This window comes from Aedes aegypti, chromosome 2, assembly GCF_002204515.2.
Source record: "Aedes aegypti strain LVP_AGWG chromosome 2, AaegL5.0 Primary Assembly, whole genome shotgun sequence".
Lineage (NCBI taxonomy): Eukaryota > Metazoa > Arthropoda > Insecta > Diptera > Culicidae > Aedes > Aedes aegypti.
This window is the reverse complement of record NC_035108.1, coordinates 159,684,988-159,712,377: the sequence shown is the minus strand read 5'-3', so window position 1 is coordinate 159,712,377 and position 27,390 is coordinate 159,684,988. Positions and strand designations below refer to the sequence as shown.

General features: G+C 39.2%; 2 protein-coding genes and 1 long non-coding RNA gene across 4 annotated transcripts; 1 reads left to right on the top strand and 2 right to left on the bottom strand.

Moving 5' to 3' along the window:
• Positions 1-648: 648 nt before the first annotated feature.
• On the bottom strand, positions 649-19,379 carry LOC5579149 (transcription initiation factor TFIID subunit 2). Its single transcript, XM_001664194.2, has 7 exons — positions 19,208-19,379; positions 18,191-19,142; positions 15,293-16,161; positions 2,301-2,924; positions 1,750-2,142; positions 1,012-1,666; positions 649-951 (listed from the first exon to the last, which is right to left on the bottom strand). Exons 1-7 carry the CDS (start codon positions 19,249-19,251, stop codon positions 727-729), a joined length of 3,762 nt encoding a protein of 1,253 aa, XP_001664244.2. The 5' UTR covers positions 19,252-19,379; the 3' UTR covers positions 649-726.
• A 75-nt stretch (positions 19,380-19,454) lies between these two features.
• LOC5579150 (small integral membrane protein 12-A) lies at positions 19,455-20,141 on the top strand. Of its 2 annotated transcripts, XM_021842956.1 has the most exons (3): positions 19,455-19,543; positions 19,600-19,742; positions 19,935-20,141. In XM_021842956.1, exons 2-3 carry the CDS (start codon positions 19,613-19,615, stop codon positions 20,066-20,068), a joined length of 264 nt encoding a protein of 87 aa, XP_021698648.1. In that variant the 5' UTR covers positions 19,455-19,543; positions 19,600-19,612; the 3' UTR covers positions 20,069-20,141. The 2 variants fall into 2 exon arrangements, with proteins under 2 accessions (XP_021698648.1, XP_001664246.1); XM_001664196.2 differs by having other exon boundaries at positions 19,479-19,742.
• Positions 20,142-26,822: 6,681 nt separating this feature from the next.
• LOC110676164 lies at positions 26,823-27,389 on the bottom strand. Its single transcript, XR_002500124.1, has 2 exons — positions 27,100-27,389; positions 26,823-27,034 (listed from the first exon to the last, which is right to left on the bottom strand). It is a non-coding gene; the product is annotated as an uncharacterized LOC110676164 (long non-coding RNA).
• Position 27,390: the final 1 nt, after the last annotated feature.

Sequence of the window (27,390 nt, the reverse complement as noted above, 5' to 3'; positions counted from 1 at the left end):
CGAGTCCTGAGGATGAATTTATTTCGTCACATTCCTTCATTCATTATCATTGGAAATGAGACAACAATGGTGTCTTACATCGACCAGCCAAAATCCTGCCGGCTATGCGGCCAACCGATCCATGCTGGCAGCAAATGACCGGATTTAAGTACCTACTCCACCTAATCATCAACCACTTTCAACATCGACATCTTCGAAATCTATCGACGGGCTGTTTACTCAGGATGATTTCCCACCGATCAACAATGACCAGCAAACATTTCCATCTCGTGTTATAGCAGATGAGCCAGAAGAAGCAAAACAAAAGACCGACGACGAGTGGACAGATGATGACAATACATCGAGCACAATGGAACAACAAACAAGCGACGGCGATCAAGACGGGCTAACAAAGAGGGTGCAACGAAAAAAACTAGCTCTGATCAGTGTTCCCCAAACACCGATCATGCGGAAATCGATTCACTTTCTGGTGAAAAGAATAATTTACCCGAACAAAAATTAATTAAAGGTACTGTACCTTTATGAAGTAGAAATCGGCTCTGTTAAGCTGGGTACGGCGGGTGAGCCTTTAAATAAACGAATTGAAAAAAAATATACGAAGCTACAAGACCAAAGGGCTTTCTATAGAAATCCAAACATTTTTGAACATACATGATACACTAAAATCTATTAAGACATTCAATATTTTTGTCCATACTTGGTAAAACCTACAAATGTAAACTCTTTTTACGATGTTAAATCCAGTGTCGTTGGATTACTATCCCTACTCGAGCTGTCCGCCGAACTCAGCGTTTCTTGTGTATCTTCCTTTATCAAGCGCACAATGTTGGGATCTTTCTTCTCCTTACTCTTTTCTCGATCCTTGTCCCGATCGCGCTCCTTATCCTTGTCCTTGTTGTGCTTGTGCTTATGCTTATGTTTGTGCTTCTTCTTGTCTTTCTTTTTCTTTTTCTGAAACGAAAGATAAGGTTTGAGGAGTTATGTTCGAGAGTTGAGAATGTTCATTCTTACCTTGCTTCCATCGGATTTACCGCTAACGCTGGGCTCGGAGGGAACCGCAGGTAACGATTCTGCCGACTTGCTGAACATACCCGGCTCGAATCCGGTAGGGCCCGTCACCGAACTGTTGCTGGGAGTTATACCCGGCAGAGAAATTGAGTTATCTGAGTAAAATTCGGTTTTCGCCTTCTTGGCCGGCGGAGCGCTATCAACCACCGTTACCGAGTTGTTATCGTCCAGGTCGACAATTTCTTCCTTGAGAATGGATTTGTCCATTTCAACGATTTCGGTTTTGATGCTGTTGGCGTCGACGGTTTCCACGATGATATCTTCGCGAATTTCTTCGGACAACAGGGGTGAAGGTTCACGACTTTTGGCCATCAGCAGCTCCGTTGGACCAATGTCGATCAAATCCAGAGGTTTTATGTCCAATGGACTTGTTGAACGAGCACGCTTGCTAGAGAACGATTCCAGATCGATTCCGGCCGGTTCCGGTGGGTTGGGCTCTTTGTCGGCAACTGCTGCAAATGACGATGCAAGCTTTTGCGGTTTCAGAATCGATGCCAGCTCAGGATTCGGTAGACAGTGGGGAACACGTGTGTTGTACAAGGTGTAATAGAGGTCCACCATGTCGCAACGTAACCGAGTGTCGTGGGAGAGGAGACCACTGAAATAAGAAAAGGTTATTTAAACCAAGACCAAGTCTTCAAAAAGAAACTTGCTACTAGCTCTGTATAAAAGAAAACTTACTTCATATTGTTCCAAATCCGCAGTGCAAGCTCCTCCCGATCCAACCGGTGCTTATTGCCCTTATCAAACGGCAAATTCTCTATCAAAAGCCGTCCCAGCTTGTGGCGTGCCATCGGATCTGGATCCGTTTCCAACATATCGATCAAATGCTCCAGATCTTCCCAGCGGCCGTCGATTTTCACAAAATCAACCAAGCACTCCATGGCAGCGACACGCACATCGATGTACTGACCATAGGCGGCGTAACTCCGGTAGATTTTCGGATTGGTCGGAAGATGACCGCATTTCTGTAGCTTCCGGATAACCTTGAGGCATGCTATCGACACCGTGTACTTGTACGATGGGAGGTGTTTCTCCAGGTTCAATATCCGCGTGACCTCCTCCAGGACCAATCTGTTGAAAAAAGCACATGTAAATCGTGAAGAAAGTTATTAAGCAAGAAGAATGCATAATTGTTAAAGAGATTTTCTGATTTTTCTCTGGAGGGTGGTCAAACTGCCACACATTGCCATAGTTAGTTGTCTACTGAGTGAGAAAAGCATTGTACTCACTTGGAATCCGCCGACAAATTCTCCGAGGTAAGAGCCATTCCTTGGTGGACCACGGAGATGACCGGAGTGATCGAATTGCCCAATGCTTCGACCAGCGCTGCCCGATAGTAATTATCCGAGTAGTGGTTCTTGGTATTGTCGTTGTACTTAAACAAATCCAGCAGGAAGCGGATCACCTCCGGAGGACAGATACCATGGGCGGTGCGCAAACCAGCCATCGCAACCGGAATGGTCTTTTGCAGGAAGTAGTGCTGAAAGTTGGTGAAATTGTTCTGCCGAATGATGTGCGGTGCGCTGAATGATCCGAAAAACTTCTTAAAGATTGTCAACATGGCCGGGGGTCCTTGCCAGGACGTGACCATAGCGGTGGCAACTTTCGTCAGACAGAGTGCCGCTTTGCACCGGACTTCATAGAAGACTTGCTCGTTTTCGATGGTGTCCGTCAGGGCAAGTCGCGTGGCAGGCGAGGCGTATCGTTCCAGGGCGTCAATTGCTTCCAGCTGGGCTGTAACGTCTCGTTCGTGGCGCAACTGAAATTGCCACTGGAAATCCGGTTGTTCGATGTGCACTGAACGGAGAATGGTCATTTCTGGATCTAGGCGAATCCAGAGGACGGGTGATTCACTGAAATTAGATTAAGATTTCAAATGTTCATTATTATTTTCATTTGGCAGCGTTTAATAGGGCGATAAGAGCGCAAGTCAATCCAAAGCCGAATATAGGAGGAGTAACCGACATGGGAGAGGAATGGATTATTGGATGTTACAGGTATAAATAGTATGGACTTGTCACAATGATTCTAATAATGCTGCAAAATATAATAAATTGGTAGGTCAAACATTTCTATTTATGATTTTAGAACCAACGAACAAATTAATTCAATATTGAATAATAGGGGATTAAGAACATAATCACATCGACTGATGAGTCCATAAGATGTCCCTCACACACGTTCTTAAGTTACAGCGACTTCAGCGGTGCAAGTTTTGTGATTTTAGACAGTATGGATTGCAAGTAATTTCATGTGGGCTACATGGCTGTGCGGTTAATGATACGAAGCATTTAGCTGCATCGAGTCAAGGGGTGTGGGTTCGATTCCCGCTTCAGTCCGGAAAACTTTTCGTCAGGAAGGTTTTTCGACTGTGCCACTGGGCGTCGCATGCTAGTCCGTTGTCCTAGTGTGGTGCCTTCTTCAAAGGGCAAATCGTCCACACTGGAAGCATTCACGTGTCAGTATTCTTAAATTGTTATTTGGTGGGAAAAATTACCGTACAAGTCAAAAATTAGCTTGATATGTGTTAATCGAATACCGCTCTTTCGAGGCATTTAAGAAGTGGTTTGACGAATTTGAACCCGGCCGAATGAACACCAATGATATTGAACATTTGGATCGCTCGAAAGAAATAATGACACTTTGAGAATATCAGAAGCTCACATCATCGTTTTTGTACCGTAAAATATCCATATTTCGCTCACTGACAATTTAAACATATTTTGCGAAATAAATTTTTGTTGCCTAGTATTTGGAACAATTCGACTTCAGCCATGGTCACATAACATGCAATAAAATAGTCCAATATGTATCAACAAAATATTGGTAAAATGGCAGTGAGCGAAATATGGTAGCATCACGGTAAATCTTAAAGTGAAATCGCAGTAGACAGCTAATAGTTTGAATTCCATATTCAAATAACGTTGGTTTCTTTTTATAAATATTTTCTATGCCTCGTTTATTGTTGTGGGACATAGTGGGACGAAAACAACAACAACGAAGTGTCGAGTTGATGATTGTGTGAGCTTTTAGGAGTAATATTAGCGAAATAAAAATACCATCAGTGCAGCAGTATCCCTAATGTAAAAACCGATTTTCATGTCAAAAACCAGCATTTTCCGCACAGATATATTCAAATGAAGTCGTCTGACATTATTTTCATTAATTTGATAATTCTTCATATTGAAATATGAGCGAATTTTAAATAACTGTCGACAGGAGGTTCTTAATCTCACGATCTGTAGTGGCCTGCTATCGAAGAAGATTGTAAAATGACATGTTTCTGATGAATTATCATTATCAAATCACAAACAAACCTGGTGTTGAAGCCAAAAACAAATAACCACTGTTGCCCGACCAACGGGAATCGTGAATGACCAGATGCGATCCACATCTACCGTAGGTAGAGTGGTCCTTTTCTGCTGCACGCATCTGGTCAGTCCGTCCCACTTGTTCATGTAGGTACGTGTATTATTTTCTGTTATGTAAATTACTCTCCGATCGCTTCTCGATCGCCAGCCAGCCAGCCAGCCAGCAATCAGCTGGCAGTTGAAAACTTACCTTCGCGATATATACACATCGCCGTGCGGCCGTAATAAACGGCAATAAAAATTTACTGTTTGTGTTCGCGTGAAATAAAGTGTAGTTCTGTTCTTCGTCTAAATAAACTGTTTAATTGTTTAAGTTAAAAGACGACTTTTAGTGCTAGTCCGAAAGACCGTGAAGTGCGCGCTAACACCTGGTTCGATATTGAAGCTGAATCAGAAACAGGAGAAACCTCAATGAAAATCGATTAGGAACTCTATCGTTTTCAGTTAACGAAAATAAATTCATATAACAGTAAATTCGGTGACCAGTTTACGACTATTTCATAACTGAAACAATAGATGTATTCATTGGGAGCATTGACCAAATGATCTCATCTTACTAGTTTTCCTATTCAACAAAGATCATCTAACAGAGATGTGCCTTGGTGGAATGACAAGCCGACAGGATTGAGGAAACAATCCAGGCGAGTGTTCAATAAAGCATAACAAACTTCAAATGGGATTATCACAAAAGGCCGAATGCACAGAAGGCCGAATCACAAAAGGCCGAATCACAGAAGGCCGAATCACAGAAGGCCGAATCACAGAAGGCCGAATGCACAGAAGGCCGAATCACAGAAGGCCGAATCACAGAAGGCCGAATCACAAAAGGTCGAATCACAAAAGGCCGAATCACAAAAGGCCGAATCACAAAAGGCCGAATCACAGAAGGCCAAATTAGAGTTACAATCCTAAAGAATAAAGCTTGGATATGAAAAGAACAAGTCCATGCTTTGTTAAATGCAGTCATGTCAGTAACCAGTGCGCTATCCTCCATGCGGCGAAGCCGCATTGAGGATAGAGGAACTGAGGCGGCAGAAGGCCGCCGAAGTCTCCGATATCCGAAGGTTGTGTATAGCATCTATTTGGTGTCATGCAAATAGCAAATCCAATTGCCCGGTATAATGCAAGCAGAGGATGTTTTTCCATTTTTAGGTCCGACGAGCGACAGCGAGTTCGGACAGCAAGCGTTTGCCCGGTATAATGCCAACATAGTCTTTTACGCAACAAGCAGGAGAATGATTGCTGCGATGGGGTATAACAAGTGTTTAAGGTGATTATAGAACGAAGCCACATCTCAAATTTTCAAGAGCACAAGACTTGTGAACCAAATAGCGCTCCGCAAATTTTATCCCATTTGTCACTACCAGCAAGCAAGCAATTTGATTGATTTTCAACGCGAACTCTTGTCAGATCCTCCAGTCTTGTGCACTTGAAAATTCAAAGTTTGGCTTTGTTTTATAATCACCTTAAGTGATCATAAGAATACTAAGTTTACGAAGAATACTTTTCATCGTACAGTGCCTGTTCGATTTTGACTCGGTTTGAATTTGGCAACACGGAAATCCATGTACACAAAAATGGATCATGGTCAGTCACAAATCCTGTCAATCTCAATGATTCTGTGGGCCTTCTTAAGGCTTACCATATTCAAAATAGGTAAATTTTATACGTCGATACAAGTTTTAATAAAAACAACCATTAAATTTAAGTAACATGAAAATTTTTGCATGTTGCCAAAATCGAACAGGCACTGTATACCCTTCCAGTTTTCGCCAGGTTTTTACAATTATGTTGTACAAAATACAACAGTACCACTACTTAAGCTCCATCATAGAACTTTTTTTTGGGTGTGTCAGCTAAGAATAGACCAGCTGACACACCCAAAAACCACTAACCATACACTCTGATTCAGCTAGTAATGTTACTTGTGCATCTTGTCCCGCTTACCCTACTGTAAAAATGTCCTTAAAATTGTAGAAAAATACGGCTTTCCGTAAAATTTATTTTAATATTTCGGCCTTTTGTGATTCGGCCTTTTGTGATTCGGCTTTTTGTGATTCGGCCTTTTGTGATTTGGCCTTTTGTGATTTGGCCTTCTGTGATTCGGCCTTCTGTGATTCGGCCTTCTGTGATTCGGCCTTCTGTGATTCGGCCTTTTGTATGATTCGGCCTTTTGTGCTTTCGGCCTTTTGTGATTCGGCCTTATGTGATTCGGCCTTTTGTGATTCGGCCTTTTGTGGTAGACCCCTTCAAGTTGGGTTGAATACAAAAAACCCTAACAGAACACAACAGAGAACTAAAATACGTCAAGCATAACGGGTATGTGAAAACATCAACAACGCTCCTGCAGCTGCAAGGCTTCACAAAGTCGGATGAAGAACGTAAAGAACAGGTCTTAGATGGGGTCTACCACAGAAGGCCGAATCACAAAAGGCCGAATCACATAAGGCCGAATCACAAAAGGCCGAAAGCACAAAAGGCCGAATCATACAAAAGGCCGAATCTCAGAAGGCCGAATCACAGAAGGCCGAATCACAAAAGGCCGAAATATTAAAATAAATTTTAGGGAAAGCCTCATTTTTCTATAATGTTATGGTCATTTTTACAGTAGGGTAAGCGGGACAAGATGCACAAGTTACATTACTAGCTGAATCAGAGTGTATGGTTAGTGGTTTTTGGGTGTGTCAGCTGCACGCAGAGAAATACCAGCTATTCAAAACAATAAATAACTTTGTTGTTCTCAATAAACTTGTTCAATTTGTTGTAATACAAAAAATGCGTTGAAACAACAATCATTTTTATCAAAATAAAGCAACAGTATTGTTGGATTTACTGGGTACATTGTTAACAAGATTTGTTTTTAAAACAACAAAAGAAAAACTTTACGTCAAATGAAAGTTTATTTGTTTCAATTTACATCATTATTGATTCTAATAATTATGCACGTAGCATAAAAACTGTCTCGCCATTTTGTTGCTTAGTAGAACCGGTGAAAAAGCGAATATTTCCGATACATTATATTAAATTGAAGAACATGGCGTTGTTAAAATGTTCGTGCGAGAAGTTCAGGTCATAGATTTTTGTATCAGTTTTGGAGTAAGGAAAACCAGAATCAGAATTATTTCTGGTGAGTATTAACCATCTTTTCTAAAATTTTAATTCCACTAATGTATTCTCTAGTATTGCAGTCAACTCTTACACGAGCCGGTTATGTCATCCCGTCACTTTGTCGCGAAGCGGATAAAGAACATTCTCCAGTTAAATGGATTTTGGTGCATGTTCCAATTCTTCTACTTTCACAAAATAAAAGTAAAGTAGAGGTTTCGTTTTCGTTGTTTATTGTTTAATTCCTAAAAAAAATAATAATAAAGGGACTGGGACCAACAAAACAGTGTTTTTATTTCAAACAAGAACATTGTCACATCAAAAAACAGTGTAATTTAATTTAAAAAATGGAAGGTTTTATTTCAATGCAAAAATTTGTTGTTTCAAAAGAAAAAAAATTTGAAACAAAAAAATATTTTGTTGTACCCCGTTTAACGCAGCTGTCAAATTCAACAATTTTTATTTTTGAAATAAATTAGGAATTGTTATTGAAACAATAAAAGGCAATTATAAGCCGGCAAATAATACAGATATATTGTTGTAATGATACAGAATATATTTGACATTAAAATTGTTTTCTCTGCGTGTGGTATATTCTTAGCTGACACAGCCAAAAAAAGCTCTATAATTGGAGCTTAAGTAGTCGAGCTGTTGTATTTTGTACAAGATTAGTGTAAAAACCTGGCGAAAACTGGAAGAGTATACAGTGCCTGTTCGATGTTGGCAACATGCAAAAATTTTCATGTTACCTAAATTGAACCGTTCCAAAATGTAATGGTTATTTTTATTAAAACTTGTATCGACGTATTAAATTTACCTATTTTGAATATGGTAAGCTTTAAGAAGGCCCACAAAATCATTGAGATTGACAGGATTTGTGACTGACCATGATCCATTTTTGTGTACATGGAAATCCATGTTGTCAAATTCAAACCGAGTCAAAACCGAACAGGCACTGTACGATGAAAAGTATTCTTAGTAAACTTAGTATTCTTATGATCACTCAAAGTGATTATGAAACGAAGCCAAACTTTGAATTTTCAAGTGCACAAGACTGGAGGATCTGACAAGAGTTCGCGTTGAAAATCAATCAAATTGCTTGCTTGCTGGTAGTGACAAATGGGATAAAATTTGCGGAGCGCTATTTGGTTCACAAGTCTTGTGCTCTTGAAAATTTGAGGTGTGGCTTCGTTCTATAATCACCTTAAACACTTGTTATATCATTCTCCTGCTTTTTGCGTAAAAGACTGTATTGGCATTATACCGGGCAAACGCTTGCTGTCCGAACTCGCTGTCGCTCGTCGGACCTAAAAATGGAAAAACATCCTCTGCTTACATTATACCGGGCAATTGCCTGGATTTGCTATTTGCATGACACCGAATAGATGCTATACAAAACCTTCGGATATCGGAGACTTCGGCGGCCTTCTGCCGCCTCAGTTCCTCTATCCTCAATGCGGCCTTCTGTGATTCGGCCTTTTGTGATTCGGCCTTCTGTGATTCGGCCTTTTGTGATTCGGCCTTTTGTGATAATCCCCTTAGATGAGGCAAGACATGTACAGTATTGGACAAAACATTTGCAACTTTTTCGATTTTCCATACAAAGTGAGTGATTTTTCCAATCACAAGTTGAAAAGCAGTAACGGTTTGACTAAAGTGAGTTTTTTGACGATATTTTATATTTGACATAACTTAACATATTGAAGGAATAGCTTCATGGTATCTTCAGCAAAGTTGTAGATTTTGACGAGATGAATAAGTTTGCTGAAGACAGTTTTTGTGTAGGGCTATCAGGTTTTGAGATAAAATGTTTCGAATTTTTCGTTGAAAATTACACTTTAGTCAAACCGTTTTTACTTATAAACTTGTGATTGGAAAAATTATTCAAAAATATATGTTAAAATTCAAGTTATATCTGATGTTCTGTGAAAGTTTAATTCGGATCGGTCCATAAATACCTGAGATCTAGCTTACCAAAGATGGTCATTTTGTATGGAAAATCGAAAAAGTTGCAAATGTTTTGTCCAATACTGTATGGTCGATAAATGCCAATCAGAAAGCTTGTGATATCTTCACGCCATCGATTGTCGCATGGGCATTGAGTTCTTACCAGCCTTCCAGAAAAGATATAAGGAAAAAAGACGCTTTGTCCGCTCTTAACCGAAATATTCAAAGCTGGAAGGAAGGATAAAAGCCTTTTCTCTGTTCTTTTAAAGAAAATGGACAAAATAATGTATGACTTCATTAAGTCAACAAGTTTAATTGAAATACCTCTTTGTAAAAATCAACTTGCGCATTATCAGGTAAATCTACCATTACGGCGTAGCAGTCAAGCTTCATACCAAAGAAATAGTCGTTGTTGCTTTTCTCGTTGTTAAAGGAGCATTCGATAATGGATCCTATAGCTCATGAGTTCATCAAAGGAAGAAAGGGGCTAGAATAAATATATTATCGAATGGGTTATGGCTATGCTCAAAGATCTGACAATTTCTGCTGTGGTCTCTAGTAATAGACCAACTTCTTAAAAATCTAAAACACCAAGGTTTCGAGGTAATTGAATACGCAGATGATGTGACCATCGTGGTTCGTGGAAAGTTTTATAACACGATTTCCGATTTCCGAGCATTACTCTCAAATGATGTAGAAGTGAGGCATTGAACGTAAGCCATTCAGAAACTTATCATGCCTTCTATTATAAAGAGAAAAAGGTAAGTCTTACACAGCCTTCTATGAATGGAATTCATATTCAATTTTCGGAAGAAAATAACACTTTGTGTTGATAACTCGGGTAGAAACAGCAAATCTGTGCTCAAATCAATTTCACCACACCTCACAACGGGGACAATGTTCGCGCCACAGGTAAGTACACACTTAATTCAGAATGCCGAATCTCGGCTAATTTTAACCGAGATCTGCACAGCCGAGTAGTCGGCAAACATATTTCCCGAGATCTCAGCAAATAAAAGCCGAGTATCAGTAAATCGCGCTTCGTTACTAAGCAACGGGACAATTTGTTAGCTGAGTCTCGGTTAAATTCGGGAAACCGAGATTCGCACAGCCGAGCTCGTGAAAAAAATCTAAGTGTGTACGATTTCTTCTTCTTCACAGGTACTTAGGAGCACAACACAGCAATGGTAAGTCTTATAACACTTTATTTAACCTTGGTAACTATTAATTTCACTACTTTATTACTTTTTACTTAACTTTAAATCAATATTCAAATTCTAGCAGTTCACCTCCAGTGGGTGGTAAAAGTATCACTAATTTGTTGTGACTCTGCTTCGTTGATGACGGTGATGATGGTCGCCGATGCCGTAGAGTAAGAGAGGGAGAACCGATGCTCAAACCCCTTTTATAGTCCAGGGTTTCTCCATCTTGATGGAGTTGCCGGAAGAGCAAAACGCAAAATTCCGAAGGGCGCCATGTTCAGTAGCCATAGTTTTCCATGCTGTGGGATTTCCTATAGTGAAGTACAGATGGCGCCACAATACTCTCTTCGCACTTGATTTTATGTGCGAACACTTTGGATAAGAAATTGAACTGGAACTCTCATCTGAACAAGGTCATAACTAAGGGTACCAATGCCTTATGAGTCTGTAATTAAGCTTTTGGAGAAACTGGGGGGACTGCGGTCCAATATTGTGAACTTGATTTATTCAGTGATAGTTCGACCAAAAATTACGTATGTTTCACTGGCATGGTTACCCAAGACAAATGAGGTAACCGCTCAGAAGAAGCAGGCTAAGTCGCAAAGGTTTGCTCGTATATCAATGACAGGGGAAATGAAAAGTACACCTTCGGTTGCTTTGGATGCCCTTTCAAATATACTTCTTTTGTATCAATTCATTAAACTGAAAATTGCGAAAAATGCCTTGCAGTTTATTCGTTACAATAAAATACTAGATGATGATCTGATTGGTTATATGAAGGTCATAAAAGAAATCAATTTGAATTTAGATTAAAAACTAAGATTAGATGACAACGAACTAATGATGTGCCCTTCAAAGTTGTAATTAATCCCCTACCAGCAGCTTCATTTTTTACTGCAAAAAAAAATTTATTCGCGATAACTTTTTTGTGTCTCAATATTGGGGATTTTGCTCTCCAACCTCCCACACCTGAAAAATTTTGTCCCACCAAAATATTCTCCCACCATGTTTGCTATATACACCCGATTCTATTTTTGCACGGGGGATGTGTACCTTGCAAAAAAAGTTTTCAGTTCAAAATTTCAAACACCGTGCAAAAAAAGTAACACAATTTCTCGACGGTTCATGCAAAAATAAGGTTTTGGCGAAAACAAATGTATGGAAACTTTTTTGCACGGCCGTGTAAAAAAAATCCGTGCAAAAACAGAATCGGGTGTATTGGATGACGTCGTAGCTAACAAAATCAATTCTTGCTACCAGCCCTGGGTATGTATGTCTATGACTGATTCTGATCTAATAGGGGCACTAGAAATTTCTAGAGGAATCTAATGAGAAATCCCAGATGCAATTCATCGAGCAATTCTTGGAAAAGATTAATAGCTTAAGTAAGTTTTGAGAAATTCCGGAGAGTAATTATGGATGAATTTTTGAGAGAATCCTTATAAAAATGCCTTGATTAAATGAAAAATGCGTAGGAATTATTGTAGGGTTTCGTGTAAAAATGTCGATTTTTTTCGAAAACTATAATAAACCTTTGGGGAAAAACTTCTGTAGGGCATGCGGGAAGAATCCTAGAAGTTGAAGTTGAAGAAATCTGTGAAAGAATTAGTGATCTGGAAGAAATACTGAGATTTTTTCTTCAGAGTAATCTCTGTGAAAATTGCGTAGGAATGCTATAAAATTTTTAGTATAAAAGAAATTCCTCTGAGCTTCTATTGAAAAATTGCTGGTGGCATTCCTGTTGGAGTTCTTGAAAGTATTCCAGAAGAAATCTCTGGATGAATAGTTACGTAATAGTCTCTGAAGGTTTCTCTGGAGCCTCTAGAATGTTGCACTAGAATTCATTGCAAGCAGATTAACCATCTATGCCCGACGACTTTAATCGACAGTTTCTTTATGAAAAAGCGTTTAAAAAAGTAATTCAAAAAACAATATTTCAAAGGGTCTATTTTTTTCAAAATCAGTTTAAAATTTATTGGTTGTTTTACAATAGTAAACTGTTTGCTCACCAATAGTTTTACTATTCAAAAAGTTAGTTGACTTTTAGATTAATCTGATAAGTATAGAATCATAATCTACTGTTAACTCTCCCTTACTCGATATTTCGTATCTCGATATCGAGTTAGAGAACCACAGTAAAAGTTGGTTTTCAAGGCTACTGCGATGGTCCCTCGGATCGCATTTGCACTGGTTTTGTGTTCCATTTTTCGATACCTGCCTTACTCGAGTTACGGAGAGTTGACTCTAGAAACTAATGCATAGTATTCCTCTGGTTCAGTTTGCCTCAAGTTCGTCAAAAATAATTGAGCTCTGGAGCTATACCATGGGAAAGAGTGGGTTATGGCAAAAAAGTGACTTTAGATACCATATTAATTATAATGTCTTTAGGGACCTTAACTAAAAATAATCACTTTTTAGAGATATGCATTGAAATAGTATCCAAGCCTTTAAAAAAGATATGCTTCAATGGACACTGCCTTAGTGGTTCGAGGTTTTTTTTCTTGCGTATAGCCGAAATCCTCTGTTAATTCCAGCTTTCTCCAGTTTGAATAAAATTCCCTGATAATTCCAAGTTTTCCAGGATTTTACAGGTTGTAGACACCCTGCTAACTTAAAACTTAGCCTAAATTTAGAAGGCCGATTCAAAATTTTCTCCCGAAAAATTAGCTCAAAATAGTTGAAAAAAGTGACTTTTTGACGAAAAAAGTGACTTTAGTTGAAAAGGCTTCAAAAAAGAGACTTTAAAGTGACTGGCCTAAAAAAAGTGACCAAGTCACTAAAAAGTGACTCGCTACCAGCCTTGTACATACCGAATGCTCGCCATGACCCTATGACCAACATTTGTATATGTATACCCTTAGCTGATGTGGCTTTTCTAATAGGTAGTTCTTTCACTCATTGATTGTCTTCAAAACCTTGTCAAGTATAGAAAATTGATTTTATTTCATTTATTACTACATTGAAACTACATTGTACTTGTTGACTATTAGGTATTATTTTATGTTTAGCACTATTGATATTATCAAGGCCAGAATTCCCAGTGAGTGAAGAATTTTATAGTACTAGAACACCATAGAAGATCGCTAAACATTACCTAATCATGAAACGGCTTTTTGCTCTATTATTTTAAGTAGATGCTATTGGTCTCCCTTTGCTCCTATCCGCAACCCGGTGCACGCGCCCTGTTGGTTTTCGAAAACCTCGTAGAAGATTACAAACCGTCAATGGCATTCCCAATTACTACCCCACATTGCACATTCAAGGGTCTGACTGTGCTCCTAATCCACCCTCAGTTTGTAATCTTCTCGCCAGATTGAAATTATATTTTCCCGAAGTGAAAGTAATTTTGATGAGTGATAGCCGTACTATGCAGTAGTTTAACCAGAATCTTTAGGTCAGAAGACAAAATCTAAATTTTGTAATAAAAAGGTTGCCATTGCTTTGAAATGCACCCAACATCTAATCAAAGCTACTAACAACAGCGATCAATCATCAAAACTCATCGCTCCCTGGAAAATATAATCCCAAGCCCAGGGATAAACTAACGTTGAAAACTTGCACGAAATTCTATTCGTCAACAAAACGAACAATACATACTCATACATTAGTTTATATGGCAGTCTAGCAGAAGCACGCACCTTGCATTCAATGCACAATCCAACGTTACATGTGCGTTATATGCTGATTTTGTCAACTACGACGCCATCCAACATATGGTAAACATGGTGAGAGAACATTTTGGTGGGACAAAATTTTTCAGGTGTGAGTCTATTGTAGGGCAAAATTGAAGCTACTCTGAAGAAATCATACAAATCGGTTAAGTATTCTTGGAAATATTTGAAAATAAAGATATGATGCTTTTTGAAGTTTACAACATTTTTATTTGGCCAGCATGGTACTAGAACCCTAAACTTTAGGGCCTAAAGTCGGTACTCAATAACGACTGCACCAAATTGCTTCATTTTTTCACAACACGCTCTCATTAATGTATTGTTCCGAAGAATGAAAATCCAAATACGATAGAAGACACCTTTCTACCAGCAGCTTTATTTTTTCCTGCAAACAAAATGTTCCAAATCGCAAACTGTTTTTGTCTCTTGATGTTTTTGCACCATGTTCTCACACGTTCTCAAAACCTCTTCTAGTTTTAGAATCTGTGTCGATATTGATCATTGGTGATCTGGATCCGGAAATATTCCAAAATTCTTCTATCGTATTTGGATTTTCATTCTTCGGAACAATACATTAATGAGAGCGTGTTGTGAAAAAATGAAGCAATTTGGTGCAGTCGTTATTGAGTACCGACTTTAGGCCCTAAAGTTTAGGGTTCTAGTACCATGCTGGCCAAATAAAAATGTTGTAAACTAAATGTTTGAACATCAATTCAAATTTGTTTTGTGGTTGTAATTCGATAATAAAAAAATAAACTATAAACTTTGTCTTGAAAATCATTAAATCTCTAATCATCATTATAACCATCATATATATGAAACAATCACTCTCGGGAAAATATAATCCCAAGCTCAAAGTTTCAAAGTTCGTTGAAATTGAAGGAAGCTAAGGGAATTCTAAGTACTAATAATACAGGTCACTTACTCCATAGGCGATAGATCCATATCGACTTCTTCTCCGGTGCACAGGGGAATTTTCTTCTTTTTATTTCTCCTGCTTTTTGAGTGACACGTGATGTCAGCTTTGACGACGATGTTCTCAATTTGCAACGTATGTTTGAACGTTCCGTCCAATTCCTGAAGCTGAATCAGCAAAGGTCCGACGTACTTCTTCACTCCCTTCTGGTTGACTGCGTCCTGACGAACTTCCAACTCGATAGTGTTTCTCTTGCGATTGAACACCGAAGTCATGGTAAACTTAGCATGGCCTCCGGTCCGAACCCATTGATCGATGAAAACGGCCATATCTTTTCCGGTGACGGTAAAAATGGCCTTCGTGAATATGTTCGTCGAGATGTGCAATTGATGCCACAACCCGCTGCTGATCTTCGTTGAAGCTGCATTCGAAGCCAAAGCCAGCTGCTTGTTAAACACCTGCAAGAGCAGCTCCTGGCCAATCCTATGCTCCAGCATTCTTATGACCAGATGAGCCTTCTTCCGCATAATTTCGATATACTTCGGAGAGATCGTGTGAAGATTTTTGATTGGAAAATAGAACGGATTGTCGTTGTAGGCTTTGGCCGGAGCAGCCGGGGATTGATTGATACTGGACACGGCAGGTGGCGCCGGAGCTTGACTACAGTCCAGTATGATTCCGCCGAACTTTTCCTCGTACTTAACCACCTCTGCCAGTTCATCGCGAATCCAGCTGCGGTAGGCATTGTTTCCGAAACACTTTTTCGAGTATAGTCCACACATGTACTCGGCAATTCCTCGGGCCAGCCACGCATCGGACCAGTTCTGCATAGTGATGAAACATCCGAAGAACTGCTCTGCAATTGCTTTGGACATCACCTGGAATAAGGTAAACTTGTAAGTTTCGACGCCATGATAGTTAGCGAGGGTCTTAAAAATACAACTTCAGAAATTTCACGCCTGGAAAAATGGCCAGAAAAAAAGGCTAGACAGAAACCAAGAAATATACAAAACTGGAATGAAGAATTTATTTTCATAATGATTTCTTGAAGACAAGGATGTAATAAGGCAAAAAAGAGAAGTAAGACTAGTATTACTCTTAACATTATAAGTATCACTGTATGTATTTGATCATGATTGTTTCCAGGATTTTCATCAAAAACTAAACCAGATATAAGTCAAAAGTTTCCGAAGATTTCTTCATAAGTACATTCAGTAATTCTTTTACGGACTTCCTACGATATTTCTCACATATTTATGTCTCAAGAAAGCCTTAAATTATGCAGAAATTTATAATTCTAGGAATTCATCCAAGATTTCCGTTTAGAATTCAAGGAGTAATTTTTCCAGAAGTGGGGCAAGTGGAAAAATGGTCGTTTTTAACACTAAATTGAAAAACTAACAGTTATATTTATCTGTAATTATTTTTACGATTTCTATTAACTTTGAAATTGCATTCACAGCAAAGACAGGGCTGGTAGCGACTGAATTCCATTAAAATAGGAACTCTAGAGAACTTATGCTTGAAAACAGAAATCAAGCAGGAACAGAAATAAAACCAGTGCTATAAACATTTGACACTTTGCGCGACGTTCGTTTCGTTGCCACGGTCAGCGGTCATTTTTTTGCATTCATTCGCTACCGTCACCTCTCTCTCACACACACACACAAGCGGTAAAATCAAGAACATAAAAAAAAGTGTCAATTGAATGTCGTCTGACTGACACGATGAAATTTGCATAGAATCCAGACGTATCGCACCATAAACAACATGAATAATTTAATCTTGCTTGTTATGTCGAATGCAGCGGCTATTACGAAACATGACAGAAAGGAACAAAACCGCAACGTTTCCTAGCGAAGCTATCGTTGTCAGAGGCATTCAATTGACATTTTTCTTTCCAACATTCGTTTGACCGCTCGTGTTGTGAATGTTTAAGGGAAGCTCTACCGAATAAAGAGACCATGCGGGAATCAAGAAAACAAAAATAATCCAAACAGAAATCAGGAGATAATTGTGTTCATATGAATATTTCATGAAACCCGACAGTTTTCTATGAGTATTTATATTTTTTTAGTTTTAGTAATACTTTAACTGCTCGTAATATTGTATGTATTTTCAAGATTTATTTTCCAGGAATTTTGATACAAACTAATTCATGTTTTTGCCCAAAGAATACATTTGTTAATTCTTTAACTGCTTTCCAAAAGAATTTAGCTTTATTAATTCGACGAAGATCCTGGAGTTCATCCAGTTATACATCAATCGGTTTCGTTCAAAATTTTCATTTAGGATATTTATAAAAGCTCATGCAAACATGTATCCATAGATGCCTCCAGTGATTCTCCAGAATTATACACGGTTTCGACCAACATTTTCTCTTGGAATACTTCTAGAAATTACTCTACAGATTCCTCCTATGATATCTTCAGAAAGTGCAGCAGAAAATCTCTGGAAAATTTCCCAAGCTAGTTCACAAAGATATTTTCCAGTAGTTTTGTTTCCATGGATGTCTTCAGGAAATCGCTAAGGACATCTTGAAACCAAATTTGTAGAAATCCCTAATAATCCCTAATTGATATTTACTGAACAGTGTTTCTAATCGTCTCATTGCGGAGTGAACAGAAAAAATACAACATTTTCACAAGTCTTTATACGAAATATATTTTTTTTAACAGCAATTGTGGTATCAGCCAAGGGAGACGCGACCCATATTTGAGACTAACAAAATTTGTTTTTATTCACACGGTTCGAGTTGTACACATTCAAACATGTTGTAGAGTGTTTCTATTCGCCCAATTTTACGGTACTTTAGAGACCATTTTGGTAGAAAAATATACTTTCCAACCCCTCCCAAATTATAGGCATATCTAAAATGAGACCCACGAAATATTATTCCATTCTTACCTTCCGCGACACAAACGTCTGATCGATGATAGCAATCGAGTGCAACAGGTGCGTGGACAGTATCGTCATCGTAGCGTAGGCATTCCCATCGTTATCGATTTCGTCCACAAACACCTGCTTGTAGCAGCTGAATGGGTAGCGCTGTGTCAACGCTTCCTCGTAGAACTCGAAAGCTTCGTGCATGTATCGAACGGTATTTTTGAGGAGGGGCATCATCTGCGGCAAACAGAAGTGAGTCACTTCGTGCATATGGGGATCTACGTAGATTTCGAACGGTCCCACTGCAAGGGCGATGTTTGGGGCCGACACCGGAACCGATACAGTGTAGTGATAGGTTTTCCTCCGGAGATCCGGAGTCATGACCACTTCGACCAGCTCTCCACAGGAAACCGCAGTCATGTTTTTATCGACCGTAAACTCAAGCTTCCAAGTGCACGGTTCCGCGTAGCTGTCCACACAAGGGAACCAAAGCCTTGAGGAGTTTTCATGTCCATAGGTGAACATATGAGCTGCTCTCTCTTCCATGCTCCCTTCCCCTTCCGGAATGACGAAATGAACTCCCCCGGAAGGGTCTTCCAGCGAAAACTCAATTCCAATCCTCAAGCCACGTCCCTCGCCAATCAAATGGGCAGCCTGATCTGGAACGACAATCGCCAGTTCCCCGGCATTGTGATCGGCATCCGTCTTCTTTGCCGCCTCCAAGTGGCACTTGGAGAAAAACTCCAGCGACTTGTTCTTGATTTCCCCCTGGCAAATGTCCAGGAACGGATCGAAATAGTGGAACGTGGCCTCATAGCTGTCGTTCAATATGACCCGATAGATTCGACATTGGCGGCAGTTCAGGCGGATAACTTTGAGCGTTTCCTTCACCGGAACAATCGTCAGTTCCACAAACCCGATTATGCTTTTGCGTTCAAAGCTGATGCCGGTCAAGCTCAGAATTTGATGCGCTGTAATGAGTGAGGAAAAAGCAAATCAAAATAATCGTTCAAACCACATGAAATGGAAGATACTTATAATTTATACGGTCGCACATTATCCGCCGTTTTCTCCCGCTTCATTTTGGTTACGAATCACTCGAATTAGACGCACATTTTTACCGAAAAACATCAAAATTATTCCAAAACTTTTAATCACTCCCACGATTGTTTACTTCTTGCTGTCATCAGGCCGAAAATGACGCCGCGGCGACAAAATAACTGGACAGGGTTGAAGCCAACTTTGCCGTCTCCGATTAACGGTAAACTGCCAGCCTCGATTATGCTGTCAGTTTCCAGCAAGACGTCAAAGTCAGCTGTTGTCCAGTTAAAAATATAAACAACGCAGATTGCATCACGCGCAGCGATTTTGCCGGTTTTCTTTGAATTTTCTTAAAGTTTACACATTTGATTAGATAAAAACTGTTGAAGTTACTTTCCCGGGATGTGGCCAATCATTTTGCACTTCCTACGGACGAACGCCGTGTACATCACGCTACCGGTAGCGGCCCTTGTCGGTGTCGTCGGATACAACCTGGAGAACCTGCTTTCCGATAAATATACGCCTTATAGCGGTAAATACTTTCAACAATAATGGTCATAATTGGCATTTACTTTATCCGGCCATTCATCGTTGAAAATATGGCTGTAGGGTAGAGGGGTACTTGGACACTTTTCCCTAACCCGGATACATTAAATCGCTCATTGAAACATCACGTTGATTTTTCCAATAAATAACTACAAAGACATCTTTTCCCTCCGCAAAGAATCGATCGAAGAGAAACGAGTGGAACGAATCACGGATGACGAACACCTGAAAGATGCAACAAAGGTCGATAAGCTCGTCTACAAGGAGAACGTCCTGGGAAGAAACCTGTCTCCGTCTCTCACGAAAAAGTAGTCTGTGCCTCAAACATAGTTTTGGTATTTTGAAAGTTCAACTGTAAATAAAAAAACTGGGTCATTAATCATAAGTATTACCCATTATTTTTAATTCCATATAATCCTTTTTCCCGTAGTTAACCATTTGAATTTTAGATTCACATTTTCCCCACTATTATCAATCCCGTGGATCTCCGTGGTCTTTTAAACATATTTTTCAAAGATCTGGTAAATTTCCTAGAAATATTACCAAAACTTTAAACCAAACATTTCGTAGAATGGACTTTTAGCATTAAAGCGTAGTATGCACTTCAACAGAAAAGTACCGTGCAAGCACCATATTCTGAACAGTTAAGAAAATCCAATTTGAATAACTTAAATTATTAAGGATTTCAACAGCTGGGATATTGGTTCGTCTTGCCGTTGCATTTGTCTTATATCTAAATAAACGTATAGATTAAAATAAAACGTCCATCAATTATCAATTATTTAAAAAATCAAATGTTAGTCAGACGCATGCATGTTCCTAATTATGGACGCCATATACATCAATGGTCCTAATTGTGAACACACATTGTTCCTTATTATGGACAGCAAACGAACTTTACGTATAATATTTGTTGAAAAAACAACTCAACCATGTATTTTAGTTTTGAAATGTTACAATGAATCATGTTTCGAACTGACAGTCTACTATTTTTTATGTAAAAATAATGAATGTTCAGCATAAGGAACGGACCGTTCAGAATATGGCGCTGTCTATAATATGGTACTGGCACGGTACACCCGATTCTGTTTTTGCACGGGGGATGCGTACCGTGCAAAAAAAAGTTTTCAGTTCAAAATTTCAAAAACCGTGCAAAAAAGTAACACCATTTCTCGACGTTTCATGCAAAAATAAGGTTTTGGCGGAAAAATGTAAATGTTCGTCCCTTCCACAATTTTGCAGAACCCTTTTTATGAACTATAGTGGTAGTGGAGCACCGCAGCGCCTGCAGGCGGGGTGATGAAGAGGATATTTATTGCGGTCGTGAATAATTTCGTGGTGGCGGAGGACCATCAGATTGGTAGAACTGACCTTTTAGGAACCCCTATGAGAGGAGTATATTTAACGGGGAAGCGCTCATGGTTCTGGTAAATAAACGAGGAAGCGGCCTGATGGTTCCGGCGACCGTTTGACTTCTGAGGTTGCGACAGATTTTTCCGCAATGTTCTGCATTTATTTGGGTGTCGAAGATAATAGACGCGTGTCATTATTTCTCTCTTCTATTCATTTGCTGAGCTTATGCAGAGCGAATAGTGACCAGTGAACCAAAATGTACCGTCAAAAACTGTAGTGAGCGTGACAATCACACATAGACTACCATGACTTTCATGCAACAAAAACATTCATGTGATACTGAAAATAAAAGTCATGCACGACTATGACTTTTTTTTGGTCAGCAATAAATGTATCATGGTTGTAATGAATTACTGTAGTAGACGTTAATCTGCATAATCATAATGTGCCACTCACAATGTGCACCGATTGAAATATGTTTTTCTTTTCATTCTTGTATCATCCAGCCGCACCAGCTTGAGGGCTGTCCATAACTCACGGGTTATTTTTCTATTTTCAGACTCCTCTTCCTTCGTCGGTCGGTTTTTCGTCTATACAAAAAAAATGTGTCGATCGTGATCTTTGGTCAAAAAAAACTACCACCGCCCTTCTCTCCCCATGGATGACCACGTTGTTTATGGACAGCACCTTGTGCGAGAACGGCTCGAAGCAGAAACCAACGAATAAAGAGGGTAGAAGCAAACCTAAAAAAACCCTGGTGCTCCGTTTGTGCCACTTTTTTGTTGCTTCCAATGAACGCCCTCTCCTCCAATGGACCAATGCACGAGTTCAGTCGTCGACGTTTGAGCGGTGCCATGTTATTTACGTTACCATGGCAGCTAGTGAATACGGCACCGCTCAAAGGTCCATGAAAAAATGCACGAGTTCACCAATTTGACGTTTGAGCGGTGCCGAATTCACTCGTTGCCATGGTCACGTAAATATCACGGCACCGCTCAAACGTCAGATAGTGAACTCGTGCATCGGTCCATTGTGCAGCAGTGAAAACGCATGTTGTACAAAACACTGCAAGATAACGTCATAAAGGCGGCATTTGACAGTTCAGAGCTGTGATGAAGTGGCGATTTGGATCAGAAGCAAACGAATGAAGAGTTGTCGCTACGATCGCAGCTGGGTCGTGATTGTTTTTTACATTCATTTCGCATTCCCGTCATCCACGACAGCATAACGTTCATGGGAGGCTGAAAAGAATGGCACGCTACTCTTATCCTGGGAGGGAGGCACCGATATTACACACGAAATATGACACAAAGCTGCAGTCGAATTGCAAGAAAACTCCAGCTTGCCAACGACAATCAAGTCAGACTTGATGAAAATCGCTAGTTTTCTTTTGTTGTGTTCCTTCGATCGTTCTGGACAAACATGGAAAAAGGGCCAAAGTTTTCTGTGCATTTAATTTTCGTCTTTGTTGGAAAAAAATAAAATAATGCGTATTTGAACACTATATATTCAATCAGAATAAAAGGTGCTATTGTGGCATTACTTTTGAATGTACATGAATAGCTTTTCAATCGATTTTTTATCACATTTGAAAAAAAATGCAAAAATACGTTTTAATCAATTACGCGCTTTTATCATGTTTGTCCATTGTTTTAGATCTGGGCTCACAGTGACAGTTTGTGACAGCAGAATCTCGGCTCACCTTGACGTACATAAATTTCGTATTGGTTTCTCCCTCCCAGCTCTTATCCATGTCAGGTAATACATTCATGGCTGCAGTAAGAATGTATCAGTAGCAACCTGAATGTCACAAATTAATGTTTTGAAACCTCTTGCATGTGAATGTAACAGCAATGCGACAATAGCATCAAAAATGTATTATACGCTTCACTGATAGTGACGTAACTATTTGGTCAGGATAAACATAGCGGAAGAATAAAAGAGATAACTAGTGGCACGCATCCATGATCTTTGCACCTGAGTTGATTCAGAACATGGATTTCTTCGTTCCTGCCGTGAGTCCGATTTGACACTGACATTTCATTATGTCTACAAACACTCAACGCAGGGGTGAGGTGGAAATTTGTGGAAAATGCTCCTATTTGTACACCCACAGTGTTGAAACAACTGTGCCGCACGACAGTTTCACATAAAAAAAGTGGTGAATACCGGGTACCCCCGTTGGTTTGACCACATTTAATCTGAACACTTTTTAATTTGTACCCCGCTAATTTGCACATCGTTCAAATTAAAAATGGTTCAAACGTCATTTAGCTCTTGGATCGCAGTAAAGTGAAATGGAACGCTGTGAAACGGAACGCAAAATCAAAACAAAACAGCGAAAGAGGTTACCAGAAACACGATTCTAGGGTGACTAGATGTTCAAATTAAAAATGAACCCCGATGGTTTGCATGAGGTACCGTTCAAATTAGCGGGGGTGCACGGTATCCATATTTTCAAAAAAATATAACAAAATAAGGAGTTCATATAAACTATTTCTAAAAGCGTCAATAATCATGAAACATAATCGGCTTTCGAAGAAAAATATAAAAATAAGATCTGACGGAAATGGTCTATTGAGTTTTTTACAATATTGTCGCACCGCCGAATCGCGCCAGTGGACTTGCGACGCGCTTCAACCCGCCGCATTTAAAAATCGGTTTGTTTAGTGAGGCGCTGCATTCATACGATATTTATGAACACAGCGCGCTATTCCAGGGTTATGATACAGCTTTGAAATCTAACACGATGGGATTATGGGATACAAGATGATACTGATACTGATACCGATTACCCCCGTTGGTTTGACCACATTTAATCTAAACACTTTTTAATTTGTACCCCGCTAATTTGCACATCGTTCAGATTAAAAATCATGGCTCATGGAACGGAGTAAAGTGGAATGGAATGTTACGGAACGGAACGCATAATCAAAACAAAACAGTGAAAGAGGTGACCAGAAACACGTTTCTAGGGTGACTAGATGTTCAAATTAAAAAAGAATCTCGATGGTTTGCATGAGGTACCGTTCAAATTAACGGGGGTGTACGGTATAGATACTGATATGTATATCGCCACCGTCAAAACCACCACGCTGCTGTTGTGAAAGAAAAGCGAGGTTTTTTCAATAGTGTTGTATAAAATATAACAGCGCGACGTTTGGAGTGTTAATTTTTTTTTCACGTTTTGCCCTTCGAATGTACGGCTTTCCAATGACAGTTGGTGACAGGTTCCCTTGACTTTTGGGAGTTCGCAATCTAAGCCAGCTGTCTCCTCTCTCTCAGGTCTGGAGCATTTCCACCAGCTGTCAGCCGTTCCAACTAACGGGTCGGATTCGCTAGATGGAAGGCAGACGTGTTCCAACCAGCGAATCGCCGCTGTATTCAGTGAATGGTACGTTTTTATCCGAGCGGGATGTTCATGGTTCTCATTAATAGAGATAATAAACTATAGAAGAAGAATGGCGCAGTCTGAGATAGGCGTTGATCCATAAGTCATGGATCCGGTAGAAATCAAGACCAACTCTTAGGGCCCATTCACAAATTTCATAACGCTGGAGGGGGTGGGTGGGTGTCCTAACGGTGTTACGGTTCATACAAAAACAGAAAAAAATATCAATACAAAAAGCGTCACAAGGGGGTGGGTGGGTGTCCAAAATGGCCATTTTTAGCGTTATGAAATATTTGAACAAGCCCTTATTTGGCCTTCTTTAGCCGAGTGGTTAGAGTCCGCGGCTACGAAGCAACGTCATGCTGAAGGTGTCTGGGTTCGATTCCCGGTCGTTCTAGGATCTTTTCGTAAAGGAAATTTCCTTGACTTCCATGGGCATAGAGTATAATCGTACCTGCCACACGATATACGAATGCGAAAATGGCAACTTTGGCAAAGAAAGCTCTTAGTTAATAACTGTGGAAGTGCTCATAAGAACACTAAGCTGAGAAGCCGGCTCTGTCCCAATGGGAACGGTAATGCCAAGATAAGAAGACTTATTTGAAATTATTGTTTTTTTTTCGGGCTCCCTGAATAGCGCACTGTTTTCATAAACTACTTAAGAATGCAGCGCCACAATAAAAAACTGATTTCAAAATGCGTCGCGAGTAACACTGGCGCGATCCAGTTTGGTATATACTGCTTCGTGTTGATAATGGGTTGACCAACGTGCGAAGTTTGCTTTTTGATCAATTTCACAATGTCGCAACTAGATTCTCAATAATGCATATAATGCACACGGCGAAGGGCATAGATGTGCACTATAGCGGAGCAAGTCGCGACGTTGCGAAGTTGGTCAATAAGCAAACTTTGCACGTTGGTTAACCCATTTTTTGACGCGAAGCAGTACCGTATACCCCCGTTAATTTCAACGGTACCTTATGCAAACCATCGGGATTCTTTTTTGATTTGAACATCTAGTCACCCTAGAAACGTGTTTCTGGTCACCTCTTTCACTGTTTTGTTTTGATTCTGCGTTCCGTTCCGCAGCATTCCATTCCACTTTACTCCGTTCCATGAGCTAAATGACGTTTGAACCATTTTTAATCTGAACGATGTGCAAATTAGCGGGGTACAAATTAAAAAGTGTTCAGATTAAATGTGGTCAAACCAACGGGGGTAATCGGTACCCGAATATACAATATAACGTATTGGATACAATACAGTGTATTGTAATTGAATGTCGAAGCAACATTATTGTTGTTTGAATACACAATTCAAAAACAATTAATTATATTGTGAGAATACACTGTATTGTTTTTTTTATTGGTTTATTATACCTTACAATTTTGGTCAAATTCTTATTTTCGTGTAAAACAACTGTTGCTCTTTTTCTAGACAAAACAAGTTCAGAAAGCAGAAATGTAGGATGAAAAATATTTAAAAAGTAAAAATAAGTAGTTTTGAAGAAGTCACTGTTGGGACGAATATCCGGTAAGTTGGACGACAATCCATACAAAACACAAATTCTATACTCTTCACCACCAATTGATATACAGTTCGTTAAATTCTTTGTATAGTGTACAACAATATACAAATTGCTATTAAAAACAATACATGAACAATATATCGTATTGTATTTTCAAAATGTATGTATGAGAAAATATCTATATATGTATTGTTACGATACTTAACAACCCATACATTATATTGAAAAAATCTCACAGACCATAAAGTGAACTGTTTAAAACAATATATTGTACTGTAAATGTATTGTCATTTTACAATATATTGTATTGTATTTTCAATGTTTTGAATGGTCCTGTATCAATATTGTTATATTGTTTTTGTATTGTTTTTTTTTTATCCGGGAAGCCCTTTTTAAAAAATACGCGTGATAAATCCAGTTCACATCATGCTGTCAGTTAAAATAGCATCGCTTGGCAACTCTGATCCTGCTCACAAGAAGATGACAGAATTTTTCCATCATAAACAATCTCGTCCTTTCTGCTCTACGCACGCTAACTCGGAAGTACCCATTAATGGGTACTTTCGTACCCATTTTCGACTAAAGTGGCTTAACTCATTAAATGGGTATGGGCGACTTACTCATTAAAGAGTATTAGACATGAACTTCAAAAGATGGGTATTTTTAACTCTTGATTGGTTTTGGAATAATGGGTAAAATAACCTCATTTTTGTGTCGATATCGCTCTGGATTCGGTTGACTAACCTCGAAATTTTGAAAAAAAAATACATGAACAAGAATAAAACAAATTTATGTTCGCACATTATCGTCACAATCATATATTTTTTCAATTATAAAATGCCGATCGTTGACCTCCAACAGGTTATCTAAATTAACCACTGGGGATCACCCACTGGACCACTGATGCCTCTTCATACGGAACACTTTCCGTATAATCTCCCTCGGTACTCCATCCCAGCATATTGGAAATCTCTGGAAAATATTGTGCCACATCTGTATCCAAATTCTGTTGAATAAAAATGTTGAAATCAGTGATCAACCCAAACAAAAACTGCGTCAGAAAGTACTTACCTTAATAGATGTTTTTAAAAAATGAGCTTTGAATGCACTCCAAGTGTATAATTCCCGCATCAAAAAAGGTTTTCATTTCACTAAAAGCAAACAGAGCCGCAACAGCAACTGGAAAATGGCGGTGCTGCTCTTCAGAATACCACGCGTATTATTTACCCATTATTGTTAATCGATTAGAAGCTTCATCATGGGGATAAAGTACCCTTTTTATGACATTTGAAAAATACTCTTTTTCTGACAACTCAGTACTGTTCATAAAAATGGGTATTTGGAACCCATTTAATGGGTACT